Source organism: Podarcis bocagei (genome assembly GCF_964188305.1).
Source record: "Podarcis bocagei genome assembly, chromosome: 7".
Taxonomy (NCBI): domain Eukaryota; kingdom Metazoa; phylum Chordata; class Lepidosauria; order Squamata; family Lacertidae; genus Podarcis; species Podarcis bocagei.
In genome coordinates, this window is record NC_138132.1 from 81,194,096 (window position 1) to 81,210,029 (window position 15,934).

Here is a 15,934-nt window from a genome sequence, read left to right on the forward strand (position 1 = left end):
CTTTATTTTTAGGTAAAGGGCCATAGCTCAGTAGCAGAGCACATGCTTTGCACACAAACAGTCCCAGCTGCCGTTCTGAACAATACTGAGCTAGATAGACCAATTGACTCGGTATATAATGCAGCTTCCTGCGTTCCTATGCAGAAACAACTCAGGAAGAGGAAACCGACAAAGACAATGTGTAGTTGCTCAACAATTCCCCCCGCACATCTAGACAGCAGAGCAGAGACGGGTGGTCCTTGTAGTCTTCCCTCCTCCTGGAACAAGCAGGAGAGAAAGAGAGGAAAGGCTACATCTGATTCACACACCTGCCTGCACCTTGTGTTTAGAGATGTCGACCTCCACCCTGATGGCTAACTAGCAGACAGATCCCAGCAAAACCCACAGGCGCCAACCAGCGTGGATCAGTTGCAACAGAAGAGCCTGCCCTGCTCCTGGGGTGATGCATCCATTGCACCAGGCGAGGCAATCCTGTGCACGGGGCAAGATAGAAACGTGACTGGTATGCCACACAGCCATGTGAAAGTTTGTTTAACAAGCCAGGAGAGCGCTCTTAAGATCTCCCTGCCGGCTCTGCCAAAACCACATCAAGGATCCATCCCTGCAGACCTGCCAAGGAGTTTGCAGGCAGCCGAGGAAAGCGAGTGCCAGGCCCCGTGCTCAGGGAAGGGCTCCAACATTCCCACAGTGGCTGGCTGAACAGAGCTTCTCTCCTCCACTGGTAGAAAGGGTCACGGGATATTAGACAGAGATCTGCCTGTGCAAGTAAGAGATAGAAAACATCCTGTCAAAAGCACCGTAGTAGGACGGTGGTTGAGGGCAGCTGAGCAAGGCTGACGTTGGCCAGGATTTCCCCTTGCTCCAGGTCAAACCAATTCAGCAGCAACAAAAAGTTGGGCACCCCAAAATGAAAGCAGAGGAGGGTTCTTTCCAAGATACCTTTGGGACAAAGTCATGCACGCTCTCTGTCCCGTGAGGAGTAGATGGGGTTGTCTCTGGCTGTGAGGGGGGGATCCACTCAACATGTGAAGGACACAAAGCGGCAGCCTGGGGGTTTTAGGTCATGATGTCAGGCAATAGGTGGGCAGGACAACCCACCTGCTAGTCAAAGTTGGCCAGCAGGGGTGGGGACAGATTCCAGGCTGTATCCAGTGCTAGTTCTACTCAGAGTAGACCCACTGAAGTTAACAGACATGATGGGTTCATTAATTTCCTACTCTGAGTAGGACTAGCAAAGAAGTGGCCCTGCCCTGGAGGTTCAGTTTCTGTAGGCTCAAAGTCTCCACTGCCCCTTATGCTTGAAACTTCTTTCCAGCACCCATTCTTTCAAATCCCTCTCTTCCATTAAGCCTTTGGGCTTCATTCCTTAGTTCTCACCCTCCCATAGCAACCCAGCCCAATGTACCTGTAGAGCAGCTTTTGTCAACCCGGTGCCCTCCAGATGTTTTCGACTATGACTCCCATTAACCCCAGCCAACATGGCCGTAGGATGCTGGGGCTGATGGGAGGGCATCAAGCTGGGGAAGGCCGAGTCAGGTCAAGAGGTAGAAGCAAAGGGGCAATGCCTTCCCTCCACCTCCAGCGTGTAATGTAGCAGCATGTTGTAGAACAAAGCATGACGGGAGTCATGGTCCAGAACACCTGAATCTCCAAAGTAGGCTGTAGGGCTGTGCTTTTATTGATCCAGAGATCCTCCTGGCTGTCCCTTCCTCTTCCAGTGGCCGAATCTAGAATGAAAGCTCCTTGCGTCACACAGGCCTCGTCTTTTGCTGATTACAGTGCAAAACAGCACGTGGTTGTATGCCTGGTGCTAACCAGTTCAGGTAAAATGGGCTTCAAAACAGCTGCCCTTGCCAGGATCGGAGCTCACCACATCCCAGCTTCCTCACAATGAACTGTTATCAAAATCCCAACTCTCGTTCTCCATGCCATGCTTTCCTTCAGGCCAAGGTAGAGCCTTGCAGGGCAGCTAATTAATTTCATTTGGGGGTGGGATGAGGAAACTAGAACTGGAACGGGCGCCTCCAGAAACCTTCCAGGGAGCAGTGAGTCAGGAAAGGGCACCTCCGCCTACCCTTATCTGCCCGCACCCAACATTATCACTGGCAAATCACATAATGAGATTTCTCCGAATGGTTATTTGTGTACTTGTGAAGAACACCTTGGTTCAAAAGCTTGCAGCTCATGGTCCACTTCCAGAAGACTATTCATGTCTCTTAGGGGAGCAGGAAGGGGGAAATCCAGTGGGGATCATGCACTCCAAACTCTGCTCATATGTGGAACTTGGAAGAGGGAGGAAGAATGCTGGACGGCTGGGAAGTGTGGTGGAACGCTGGGCGGAGTTACAAGTGAGTGACAGGTGGAGTGCATCTGGCTGAGTAGGACAGTTGAGAGGCAGAAAATGAGATGATAATGAGGGAAAGCGTAGGATGGTTATTAAGGAGGAGAGACAATTATGTTGTCACAACAGTCAAACTTGGAAATTTTTTCCTGCATAAAAGCATTAACTTGTTCCAAAGAATTAACTATCTGTGTTCTGGTCTAGGTTATTCCTGCGGGGATATACTCAAACAAGGATATAGAGGGAAAGTTCTTTTGTTCTTGATAATACTTAGTAGGTGCAGGCTGTAGGTTCTGTTAGGACTTTTAAGGGAAGTCTGATTTCAGTAGTCACAACATCTGACCTGGCGACTTCCAGGGGTCTGGCAGGGGACCGTGAGAACGTCCCAGGGGGCGACGACAGAACACTCCTCTGCACATGCATGCACTAAAAATGTTAAACCACAAGAGCTACAGTTTGCGTAAAGCAAAAGTATTTTGTGCACAGACACTTTTCTAAGGGTCAGTACATCAAGATTTCCAGTGAACAGATGTCAGGCAAACCAACCCTTAGGAAGTGGTAAACACAAAGCAGGCAGAACTCATTCCCACCAGGGTTGTATTTAACTTATTTATTGACTGGTAAAATGGTCAAACACACAAAGAAGCAGTAGAACTAACTGGGGCCGGCTTGGGTTATTCAAGTCCTTGCACGTTCCTTCACTGGCTCGGAGCAGAACACGCAAGGCAGAACATTGAGAAGCACAGGGGTGGACCGGCAGTGGTGGACAGGGGAGAAAACAAGCTGAAAATCCAACATCACTCCAAGATTGGGGTCAAGGCAGGGGGCGAGATGGGGGGGGGGAGACAAGGGGCTTGGAGATAAAGTAACTGCAACATTCTTTGCGGGCTGGTCGGGCAGGGTACAGAGGAACAGCAGGGAGGCAAGCTGATTGTGGTCTCTTCATGTAGCCGTTCAGGGCTCAGGGGATGGAGTTGAGGAGATCCTTGAGGAAGCCATCGGGATCGCTGATTTCTGACAACAGTCCTGAAACCAGGAAAGGGCACATCAGCTGCGCACATTCAGCAAACCAATTCCTAGAAGCATCTTCCTTTGCCACCAATTCAGGCAAGCAAGTGAAGAGGCCAGGGGAGGAGAGGAACTAATGGAGAAGATTGGTGCCTCCCCCACACACTTTAACAGCTTCAGTCCCCAAAACCAAGGAGGCAGGAAAAGCTGGTAGCCACAGGAAGGTCTGCAGTTCACTGTCTGCTCACGTACCCACTCCTATATTATCCAAATCACTTTTGGTTCACAAGATGCAGAATACACAGGAAGCTGTTTTATACCAAGTCAGTGATGACCCATCTAACCCAGCAAATTGTATTCTTGACTGGCAGAGGCTACCCAAGCCTTTCCCAACCCTGCTACCCACATGAACACGTTCATTGGAGTTTTTATCCCTGTGGGAAACATCTCGGTTTCATCTGAATCGGTTCCCATCACTCAAAGGCAGCATGTCAGCATACAGCGTTATTATAAAACACACGTAGAGCTTTCTGGAGCAACTAACCAGCCACGTCCAGAAATTCTGAAAAGGTCTCCACAGGCATAAACTCCTCCTGGAAAGTCTTCAGAGCCTTGTCTGCGGCCTCGTAGATGGGCATGTCATTGTGGCGGATGTATTCTGCCAGAGAGTAGGACCAGCCCCCCTCTGTGTTACTCGTAGGCACCTTCTGGATGGGAAAGAGGAGGAGAAGGAAGGGTTAGAAGCTTGAGCATGGAGGACAAAGGAGGAAGCAGGCAAACACGGCTTTAAAATGGGGAATCAGACCTAAGGGGAAAAAACCCTTTTGAAAGAAGGGCCTATCAAGAAGTTATAAGCCAATAATGCCTAGATAGATCCTCCAGCTTCAAGAGCAGTATTCCTTTGAATGCCAGCTCCTGAAGAAAGGCTGTTGTCTTGTGCGATCTTCCAGGGAGCATCTGGCCATCTGCCGTTGGCAACAGTAGACTGAACTGGGAGTCCCTATGCTGTGGTCTTCTTTTATTCTTATTCAGAGGATGCCAATAATCTTGTCTACTGAGGCTTTTGAGGCTTTTAAGAAGATGAGTGGTACATGCTGCACCTCTCCAGAACTGATAAAAATTGTGGACACTGGGGGATGGGGAGAGCGAAAGAACCTGGAACACTGATGTAAAATGTCTTAGTTCAGCTTTTTAGATCACTAGGATTCCCCCAACATTCCTCAGCCTGGGAGCTGTGCACGACAGATGGTGCCGGCCCCCTAGAAAGAGCAGGCCACTGGTTTGAGGAGCATTGCTAAAAGAAGAAGAAATGTACCAAGTTCGTTCCAAGCTCGCTTACTTTGAACATGTTGTAAATGAGATCAACGAGGGCCCAGAAGAGGAGGCCGGAGCGATAGGCAGAGTAGTCCTTCACTGCTTTATCCGTTAGCCTGTTAGGAAAATAAGATCAAGCCTCGCAGTTAATAGCTACACTTTTCTTTGCTGCCTGAAGCTCAGCTGATGAATAGCTCCGGCTGCGGCGACAGCCAGAAGCCCATCCATAATACATGTGGGAAAATGCGTGGGGCAAGCTCAGCCAGGCGGTGGAGGGAGGAAGGGAGGGAGGGAAGGAACACACAGAGAGACAGGGACGCTCCACTGTTCTCCCCAGCAAAGCGATTTACAACTACGGCCGCAGGCACAACTGCAAAGTGTTGTGCAACGTGGGGCCTGGCACTGTTGCTGAAATTCCTGCAATCTCGTTTCCATCCCCCCCCCCCCAAAAAAAGCGGGGAATCATTTTCTCCAGGACTTAAGACCATGTAGTTAAGCATCCCCTGCCCCCTAAATCACCACAGTCATGTTGCAAGGGGATTCCCGGCTCCACTCTCAGAACATTTGTTAAGGGCAGGTCAATGCTACAAAGCAAGAGGTGCCATCAACTTGCCTCTGCTTCTGTCAGGGCTCCAAGGCCTTGGGCTGCTTGAGAACTGCAGGCTGCTGGTCCCTGAGGAAAGTGCTTCCCCTGGGAGGCTAAAGCTACTTCCCCAGAACGGGCATGAATCAAACGCCAGATTTCCCTTACAGCAGCAGGAAATGTGCAGAGCCAATCGATGCCGGAGTCTGCAGCCCCTCCCCGAAGGTTACAAGACCACTTGGGCGCATATTACAGAGCATCCAAAATGCACGCCCTTCCATCATGACCCCTGAGCACCTGCTCTCAGGAAGCTGCAAGGAAACACTTCAAGCGAAGGGGCCGGCAGAGACTCCTCCAAAGACCCACAATTTACTCTCCTGTAACACAGCTGATCCAGCCATGGCATGGTCCAAAGGGTCAGTCCCTGGGACCAAGGCACACACAGCACATCTTTTCTCCCTCTTACGGACAAGAGATCAGAGGCAGAGGACACGGAAAGCCTGGAGCCATTTCAAATGACCAGAGGGTCACCCCTTGGGCCTTCTTGGTGACAGCACCCGTCCCCTGCAGTGTCCTGCCTTGAATAATTTGTGAGACAGGGACAGCAGTGACCTTTACATGCCCCTCAAAATCTATCTAGTGCTAAGCCTACTCAGAGCCAACCTGCTGAAATCAATAGACATGACTAATTTAGAGTAATTAATTTCATTGCATCTACTCGAGTAGAACTTAGCTGTAACCACCCTATTATGTTTAGCCAAGCTTTCCTAGGCTCTGAAAGTTGTAGCCAATCAAGTTCAATGGGTCTACTCTGAGTAGGTCTAGCATTTTAAATTGTTTTGTATGCTACTCGGGTTTATTCATGATATATAGAGTTCCTTTTGTTTTACTGATGCCTTATATATATATCAGAATGCAACCAGGTGTGGGGAGGCACTGAGCCACAGACTTAATGCAGGCAAAACAGAAACAGCTCTGTGGCCCAGACAAAGAAGAGGAAGGAGAAGAGGTCAAGCTCCTCCCGGGATTTTCAGCAGGCCCAGCTCACTTAGAGTCAGTGTCAACTACATCTAATTCTCCTGTGTGCCTGAAGAGGGCGCCGAGACCTGAACCAACATAGGGAAATAGAGTATCCAACAGCATCCATCAAAACCTTGCGTGTTGTTCTCGACTCTTCCAGGAACTTCAGCTTTTTTAAAAAAAAAGATGCTGATTTTTAAGCAGAAGAGCATTTTGTTTGATCATCAAAACCAGCCTTTGCCAGCCAGGTGCCCTCCAGATGTTTCAGACTGTAAATCCACATCAGCCTCAGAGTCTAATGCAGAAGGCAAAGGCTGTGTAGCCAAGTCATGTCCAAGGGTCCCAATCCAACGAGCCTGCCTTTGTTACCCTATAGGACCATTCTCTGGGGGTGGGAAGGGAAGGAACCAGCTGTTTTCTCCGCAGCACGGAGAGAAGAGAGGGAAAGGGGTGTGTGGATGGGTGTGGACAGCCCCATACCTGCTTGCTCCCCCTGGCGACACCACCCGAGCGTGAGAGATCACCAGCAGCCGCTTGAGAATGTCGATGCGCATCGCCTTCCACCTCTCCGGGGGCAGGATGTGAAGCGCCATGACGATGTAATAATGAGGCCCGTCCACCTCGAAGGCACTCTCCACCCACTTCTCCTTGGGGTGCTCCAGGAAGCTCTGCAGGTTCTTCTCTTCTCGAGACGTCGCTCGTGTTCTGGAAGTCAAGCAGAGACAGAAGCGATGCACTTTGAACAGCAGGGGGAAGAAGAAACCCTTCAACGTAAGAAGAGCTTGCCAGATCAGTCTATCCAGCATCCTGTTCTCACATTGGTCTATCAGAAGCCTGCAGCGGCCTCCTACAAGGGCTACACTACCCAACAATATATCATTGAGGCTTTCCCTCCAGTGTCAAGAACCAGGGCTGAGATACGCCAAGCTAATGAGACAAAAAGCAGAACAAAATGCCCCCATGCCTGCCTGCCCCCATCCAACCAGATATCATTTCATTTCACAGGCTAAGCCTAGATCCGCCTTCATATGTATCAACACCTGAACATAGGTCCCCTTAGCATACTCCAGGGGTCGCAACCTAAGGCCCATGGGTCACAAGAGGCCCACAGGGGTTGTTTAACCAGCCCACAAGCCGCCACTGAACTGAGCCGCCTGCTCAGCAAGTCCCTGCGCGCTGCGCTAAGCCAGCGCGGTGCAGGGATGTGCTTCTGCGGCACCGAAATCACATCTGCGCAGACGCCAGAAATTGCACGCAATCCGGCCCATGGAGGGATCTCCACTGGAGTTAACTGGCCCGGCCGAGGTAAACCTTGCCGACTCTTGGCATAGTCTCTTCCCCAGGGCTGATCCACCGCTAAGGCAAATTGAAGTGGGCAGCAAGATCCACAGGGGCAACAGATCCAGCCTCCAATGAATGCATTACTCGCTGCTGCTGCAGTGGCAGCAATAGTTGCAGCACCTCCACAGCAACCTCTCAGCCAATAGAAGGCACTACTGGTCTCCCCCCGCGCACCCCCTTGTTCGAGAAGCAGATCTTCATTCACTCGCCCCTTCTTTCCTGATGGGACACCTGCCTTTTTGGGGTTTGCCTCGGGTGCCAACATGTCTTGGGCTGGCCCTGCTCCTGACCAGCAGCTCTCCCAAGACCTCTCCATTCCCCAGCCCTGAATGACTGGGATCTCAGGCACACAAAGCAGGCATTCTCACAGTGAGCTCTGGACCCTCCTCCCCAAAGTAGTTTAGGCACATACATCAACATCGCGCCAAAGAACAGGGGTGGCAAACTGTTTTCGACCTCACAGCCACATTCCTTTCTGGGCAAACTTGCAGAGGCTACGTGCCAGTGGCATGGGGTGGGGCCAGAAACAGGGCACCAGATTCGAGTCCTACCCTTTGTAGAGAAGCCTATATACCCAAACTACACAAGGATCACACTACAGGAAGGACCACAGGATTTAATCTGAAGGTGTCTTCTCCTCAGCGGATGGACGGTATTCCCGGATGGGTCACTCCTTCCAGCCTGATCCACAGACAGGGCTCAGGCCAGTGCAGGCCGCTAAGCTTGCTTCGGGAGGTTAAGGTAAAGGTACCCCTGACCGTTAGTTCCAGTCGTGGCCGACTCTGGGGTTGCGGTACTCCTCTCGCTTTATTGGCCGAGGGAGCTGGCGTACAGCTTCCAGGTCATGTGGCCAGCATGACAAGCCGCTTCTGGTGAACCAGAGCAGCACATGGAAATGCCTTTTACCTTCCCGCTGGAGCGCTACCTATTTATCTACTTGCACTAGCATGCTTTCAAACTGCTAGGCTGGCAGGAGATGGGACCGAGCAACGGGAGCTCACTCCGTCGTGGGGATTCAAACCGCCGACCTTCTGATCGACAAGCCCTAGGCTCTGTGGTTTAGAACACAGCACCACCCACGTCCCTACTTACTTTGGGAGGGGTGAGCAACAAAACCTTGAAAATTAATCGCTCCATCTGCAGAGCAATTCAAAGCAGCAACCCGTCTCACAATGCCCTGCTCCACCAAGGGAGAATGGCTCAGGGAACAAATTCACAGACACGCAGAGAGAGAGAGAGAGACAAGACAGATAAAAGGTACTGACGTGTTAAGGACATAAAGCACCGTGTGAATGATGTAGGGGATGAGGTGGACGTTGCTCTCCCGCCCTCCGCCACCCGTGTCCATGCTGAATGACTGCTCCATGGCGAACCGGAGGAACAGCAGCTTGGTGTCGTGCACATTGAGCTGGTAGGTGGGCTCCCGCTGCCCCGTGCATTCTTGAAGGTAGGTGTTGTGCCTACGGGAAGGAAACCAACACCAGGTTAGGCTGCAGATCTCACAAGAGGCCCAGGAAAGCCTCTTGGCTTTCCAAGAGAAGCTGGAGGGTTAAGGAAAGGGCAAAATACAGACACAGTTCTGAAAAGGTTGTGTTAGGATGGTACAGTCCAAGAAATCAGGCCCTCTTCCCCTACAAGCTGGTGGGAAGAAGGCACTTGAAGCAAGAGACTGCTGACCCCAACAGAACAGCGGGCAAAAGGGCAGCTCCTCAGACTCACCTGGCTAAGCAGGTGGCAAAGGCAGATTCTGGGACATGGGGACCCCACACCGGCAAGAGGCCGTTGCATTTGGTGTTGGCATTCTGCAGGGCTGCACTCTCCCATTCCTCGCGCCCACGTGCCAACCTGCAGGAGTAAAAGCAAGGTCATTATCAGTCAGGGAAAGTCCCTTTCCCTGCAAACCTCTTCCCTGTAGAGCAAAGCTGGTGACTGCCTCAGTCCTGAAGACTTAAATATTACACACAACACAAACCCTGGAGCTTACCAACTAGTGAATTCCTTAAAGTATTGTTGGTTAGCTCATTACCAAAGCTATAGCTGTTGGGATTCTTCCCCAGGCTAAACCGAACCCCCAGCAGATCAGGCATGGCTTTGCGGCCAAGATGCAAAGGAGCTCTCAGGCCCAGAGGGAAACTCAGACCCACCTCACAGCTGCCAGGTGACAGTCGTAGTGGACAATGTTAAAGTGCGAAACGGTGCTGTAGCCCTGCTGCTTCCGAGGCTTGTTCTCAAACTCCTCCAGGGCGACTCGCTTGGTGAAGGTGTAGATGCCCAGGACCTTGGTCGGCTGTGGGGAGAAAACAGAAGCTGCGGCGGAAAACCCAAGGCACCAAGCTTCGAACGTGGAAAAGCTGCACAGAAACAGCTGCCGTTTTCTCTTTGGCCTTCCAAAGTGGGCGATACATCCCCCCGGGGGAGCTGGAACAATCGGGGGGGGGGGGCAGTAGTAGCCTCGGGTGCAATCGGGGGGCAGTGAATAAAAATAAGAGGGCAGTAGAAACATAAAAAGAAGAACGTTTTGAAAAACCATTTGTACATGTTTCATCTGCTCTGCAATGGCATTTACCACTAGGCCGGGCACTGCTGCGGATTGACAACACTTCCCCTGGATCTGACAATTGTGCTGAAAGAGAGGGGTTTTCCTGGGCGTGGGTGAACCCTTTTCAGCTTCACTCAGGCCCAGGAAGTGGGTCGCAGCTTGCCTGCCTATTTGGCGCACCAGGGACTCAGCCACATTCATCACAATAATACGTTTTGAATGCGTTATAAGCATAAAACACCAGAGAGCAAATAGGAATTTATATGGGTTTTTACACAAGCTTTATTTTTCTTTTGTTGTAACGATTTAATTTCTGACTTATTTATAGTGTTTTTAACCTGTGTCTAGATCCACCCCTGGTTCATCTTTCTCACTAGGATCGTTTTAAATGATATTTGTAATTTTCATTTTAATATTATACTTTGTTATCTAAATATTCTGTGTGTGATGTGAATGTCGCCATAGTTGATTTTAATAAACAATTTTATAATTTCAAGCTTCAGCATGTCTTATCTACAACAACATCTTTCTTTACTATGTTGTAGGACATAGGTAGAAATAGAGATACATAAAAGAACGCAAATTTGTCACCGCATCTTTATGTTTGTTCACTTAAAGAAGGCAGATTTCTAGGGGGGCACTGAGATTTATTTTTTTCCTGAAAAGGACGAATGAGTTTGGGAACCTTTGGTAGAGAGTCACAGAATTGTAGACTTGGAATGGCCCCAAAGGGTCATCTGGTCCAGCACCCAGCAATTCAGTGTAGACCTGCACGACTATGGATGTTGCTCAGCTGCCCAGCACCTTGGAAATACGGCTGCAATGAAATGCGCATATGCAGACATATGCATATGCATGAAACAGCGTGACTGGGTGAAATGGCCAGGCTCTGACTCCCCACTTCACCCCCAAGGCCTACCTGGAACTTGTAGCCCTCCCTGCAGATGCAACAGGTGAGGCCCGGCTCCTCAATCAGCTCCTCCATCTGCTTCAGCAGCGCTGTCTTTGTCACCACCTGGCCCTTCTCGTTGGTCTGAAAGATCCAGCACAGCAAGGTTATCGAGGAGAAAAGCCGGGTTTGGGGGGGGGGGCGGGGGAATTAAAAATGGTCGTGTGGGTTGGAGGAAGAGGGCCATCACAAGGCATGGAAAGTTTCGCATTTGAAAATGTGTCCTTGACCTTATGGTTGCTGCTATGGCCGTGATAAAACAGCCGCGGTTTCCCTTGGCTAGAACTGGGTTGCCCTCCTGCCTCTCCGCTTAAATCTCCCCTAACAAGTGGGACCTGAACAGCCACTGGTCCGGCTGGATTAAATGGCAGCACCCAAAGAGCCAGCCATTGCTAGAACTCATAGACATCCAATGGAGCTGAACATTGGAAGACTCAGGAGAGATTAAAGAAAGGACTTCTTCATGCTGTGCAGAGTTAAACTGCGGAACTCTCTCCCACAGGAGACAGTGATGGCCACCAACTTAAAAGGCTTCAAGAGAGGATCAGACAAAGGGCTTCGGATGGCTGCCACAATGGCTATGCTTGGCCTCCAAAGCTGGAGGCAGTAATGTTTCTGAATACCAGCTCCCGACCGTGGCATCTGGCTGGTCATTGTGAGAACAGGAGGCTCTGCTAGATGGGTACCGGGCCTAATGCAGCTGGCTCTGCTTCTGCTCTTACCGTCATGCCAAGGGTGCCCAACGCTTTCTGGCGCATCGCCATGGCCATGCGCTTCTTCTCCGCTCGCGTCTCTCTCCGGGCAGCTTCAATCTTCTTGTTCACCTCTGGGTGCTCCCGCAGGGCCTCCAGGAGATTCTCGGCCAGCGTCCCAATCCCTTCGTCACTGGAGACTTGCTCCAGCTTGTGCAGGTTCGTGATCGAGTCGGTCCCAATGAGCACCTGTTCAGGGAGCAGACGTTAACACAGTGGGCAAAGAGGACAGGAGGATGAGGAAATCTCCTATGCTCTTTCCCCCTCTACACCAGATACAGCTTTGCTCTTAAAAAATTGTCTGTCTTTTGAGCACAGTATAGTACAAAAAGGCACCCAGACCTCCAGGGATGCCACCCAATTAAGAGCAAAGTGAATTTTAAGCAACTGAGTAATGGATCGATTAAATTGGCGTAAGTTTGCGTATGACATACAGAGCATTCCAGTTTACACCAGCCAAGAGAGACAGGGATGCGGCAGAAGCCCCTGCAACACCTTGGAGGAGCACATTGGAGGAGCACCAATGGAACACTTCAAATTTTCCCCTTTCAAAACCGTATCGCTCTTCTTCAAGAGCATCTAGTTTACTGGAAGAAGACCATTCTAAGGCAGAAGTTCCCAAACTTGTTCTCCCCACCCCCAGCCCCAGACCACATGAAAACTGCTGAGGATCTTGGCGGACCAGACAATTGTTTTCTTCTGCCTGTTGTAGTAACTGCAATGTGCTGCACTAGCAGTTGTGTGATGTACTGTTGCTGCTTTTATTTCATATATATTGTATTGCTAGAATCACAGACTTGGAAGGGTCCCGGAGACCAACCCCCTGCAATACAGTGGTACCTCGGGTTACATACACTTCAGGTTACAGACTCCGATAACCCAGAAATAGTGCTTCAGGTTAAGAACTTTGCTTCAGGATGAGAACAGAAATCGTGCTCTGGCGGCGCGGCGGCAGCAGGAGGCCCCATTAGCTAAAGTGGTGCTTCAGGTTAAGAGCAGTTTCAGGTTAAGTACAGACCTCCGGAACAAATTAAGTACAGTGGTGCCCCGCAAGACGAATGCCTCGCAAGATGGAAAACTCGCTAGACAAAAGAGTTTTCCGTTTTGGAGGTGCTTCAATTCCGTTTTGGAGGTGCTTCAAACGAATTTCCTATGGGCTTGCTTCGCAAGACGACAATGTCTTGCGAGTTCCTGCTGGTTTTTTCCTCCCCCCCCCCTTTTTCTAAGCCACTAAGCCGCTTATCAGCTGATCCGATCAGCAGATAAGCCGCTAAAAGCCGCTAAAAGCACTAATCCGTCAATGGGCTTGCTTCGCAAGACGAAAAAACCGCTAGACGAAGAGAATCACAGAACGGATTCTTTTCGTCTTGCGAGGCACCACTGTACTTAACCCGAGGTACCACTGTACAATCTTACTGTATTACAATTAGAATTCCAAGACACACTGCAATGCATCCGAATGACACTCATGGACCACCATTTGGGATCCACTGTTCTGTAGCACACTTTGGGATGTTTTCCTTTGGTGAACTGATGTAGCTCCATTATTGCTGGATCATTCCCACTCTAGACGCAAGCAACACTCACACACCCGCATCTGAGGCCCAAAATGCCTCCGTAAGGGCTGGGCTTAAAGAGCCCTTTGCCTTTGTCTCACACTTAGGAGAAGGCAGCTGTGCCTGGAATCAGCCCCTAGGATCAGGCACCATGTATACGCCTAAACCTGATGTACATGGAGACCAGATTAGACTCATGGGCCAGGGGGTGGGTGAGTAGAAGACATCTCTTTCACCTGTGTTGGGGGGTGCTGCGTGGCGAGACCTCGGAGCAGCCGGAGGATGAAAGGAAGGGCCGGCCGGGAGAGGAATTTCTTCCACACATCGGCATCCAAACTGCCGAGAGAAGATTGGAAAAGAGAAAGCGTTTGAAAAGCAGCTGTCAATATCAGCACCAAGACCTGGATTACTCCACCCCAGCCCCGCTGCGTGGCTCACACACTCATGCTGCAAAGGCGGCTCTCCCCACCCGCTCCCCAAATTAAGGCAATTCAGACACTCTCAAAAAGGATGAACCACCTCAATTTCCACAGTGGTGTCCTTTTGCCTGAAATCATGCTTCATGTGGCTGAGCTCCAAACACCCTGAGAAAATGACTTGGCCAGGGGTGGCGGGTGAGACAGAGACCTGCGGTTGCTTCCCTGGGAGCCAGCACAGAGTGTCAAGGATTCAGGAAGCTGTTAAGGGCCCAGGTAACCTTTAGTACTGCCTTACCCAGAACTGGGTCCACCTAGCCCAGTGTTCTTCTCTGACTGGCAACAGCAGTTCTCCATGGCCTTAAGGCTGAGAGATTTCCCTGCCACCCAAACCCCAATATTTTGTTTTCTTAAAGGAAGGCAAAGCTTGGGATTTTCTATCTTCACATTAGCTCTGCAAGGCAGCAGCAAACTGGGCACACTCAGGGAAAGGGCAATGCCCCAACACAGAAGGGGCTCGTCCCAGTGAACTGCCACCCACAAATCGCCTCCATCCTCCCACACGACTCTCACTTCTTGGCACTGGGGATGTGCTTCTTCATGTAGTCGAGGGCGTTCTGCGTGATTCCCCTCTGGAGGATGAGGTCTTTCAGGAGGTGCCCATTAGTGTTGTTCTTGATGCCAGCTGCTATTTTGCAGAAACAGTCCAGGAAGACCTTGTCATCCCCGCTGTGCTCTTCATCGTACCTGGGGGAGAAAAGAGGCAAGGGACTCACAAAGGCTGTCAGGGGGGCCAGTCCGGGCTCAGATTCTCCACTCTAAATACAGTGGTACCTTGGGTTACATACGCTTCAGGTTACATACGCTTCAGGCTACAGACTCCGCTAACCCAGAAATAGTACCTCAGGTTAAGAACTTTGCTTCAGGATGTGAACAGAAATCGCGTGCTGGCGGCGCAGCGGCAGGTCCCATTAGTTAAAGTGGTGCTAAAGGGGTTTCAGGTTAAGAACGGACCTCCAGAACAAATTAAGTACTTAACCCAAGGTACCACTCTAAAGCTAAGTCGCATCATTTCTTGGGGGCAGAAGCACAAGCCATCTGCACCCTCTGATTCTAGCCTTGGGGGCTGCTTTTTGCAGAGCTGAGCTTGTAAAAAGGACTCTCGCCCCTATTTATTTCTATGCCACTTGTTGGTCCGAGAGGCAACCCAATGCAACTCAAAGTGAGTAAAATATTAATAGGAAATTGAAATATTTTTTGCTCACTGTTTTTTAGCATTAATTGTTGCAATACCCATGAAATGCACATTAAAAGCACAACAAAAGGACACTGGAGAACCATAGTGATACAACTGGTGTAATTATTCAGACTCTTGACAGTATTAGGTAAAGGGACCCCTGACCGTTAGGTCCAGTCGTGGCCGACTCTGGGGTTGCAGCGCTCATCTCGCTTTATTGGCCAAGAGAGCTGGCGTACAGCTTCCGGGTCATGTGGCCAGCATGACTAAGCCGCTTCTGGCAAACCAGAGCAGCTCATGGAAACGCCATTTACCTTCCTGCTGGAGCGGTACCTATTTATCTACTTGCACTTTGATGTGCTTTTGAACTGCTACGTTGGCAGGAGCTGGGACCGAGCAATGGGAGCTCACCCCATCACGGGGATTCGAACTGCTGACCTTCTGATTGGCAAGCCCTAGGCTCTGTGGTTCAACCCACAGCACCACCCGCGTCCCTTCCTGAGAGTATTAGCTTTTGTCAAAAAGGAGAGAGGGGGTGCCAAGTTTCTAGTTCTCAAGAGGGTGAAGCTATGCTTGAAATTATGCAAGAATATCCAGCAGTTGTGGGGAGGGGCTTCAATGCCCTTGCCCACCCTCAACAGCAAGTAGAGGAAGTCAAAATTAAGCACATCTTTGTATAATGCATAAAACATACCTTTTTTGTGTAACATACAGAGACTCCTGTACACAACCCAACTGTTTAAGACCAGCCTGGTGCCCCTTCAGAGTTTGGGGCTACAATGCCCCCACCCCAGCCTGGATGGCATGGTCCAAAATATCTGAAGGGCACCCGGTTGGGGGGATTCTGTGCTAGGCTGCGCAGAGTCTTGGGAGCTTTG

At 50.5% G+C, this 15,934-nt stretch overlaps 1 protein-coding gene across 1 annotated transcript in view; it reads right to left on the bottom strand.

The window, feature by feature from the left end:
* Window positions 1–2,936: 2,936 nt before the first annotated feature.
* The window catches only part of UBR4 (ubiquitin protein ligase E3 component n-recognin 4), a 141,787-nt gene continuing 128,789 nt past the window's right edge, over window positions 2,937–15,934 (bottom strand). Inside the window, exons 96-106 of the mRNA XM_081203319.1 lie at window positions 14,393–14,566; window positions 13,640–13,739; window positions 11,818–12,036; window positions 11,066–11,179; window positions 9,752–9,894; window positions 9,327–9,452; window positions 8,873–9,067; window positions 6,747–6,971; window positions 4,689–4,779; window positions 3,894–4,056; window positions 2,937–3,367 (exon numbers count right to left, since the gene is read on the bottom strand). Of these exons, the coding sequence (XP_081059445.1) occupies window positions 3,303–3,367; window positions 3,894–4,056; window positions 4,689–4,779; window positions 6,747–6,971; window positions 8,873–9,067; window positions 9,327–9,452; window positions 9,752–9,894; window positions 11,066–11,179; window positions 11,818–12,036; window positions 13,640–13,739; window positions 14,393–14,566 (1,615 nt within the window). The 3' untranslated portion in view covers window positions 2,937–3,302. The remainder of the gene's footprint in view (window positions 3,368–3,893; window positions 4,057–4,688; window positions 4,780–6,746; window positions 6,972–8,872; window positions 9,068–9,326; window positions 9,453–9,751; window positions 9,895–11,065; window positions 11,180–11,817; window positions 12,037–13,639; window positions 13,740–14,392; window positions 14,567–15,934) is intronic.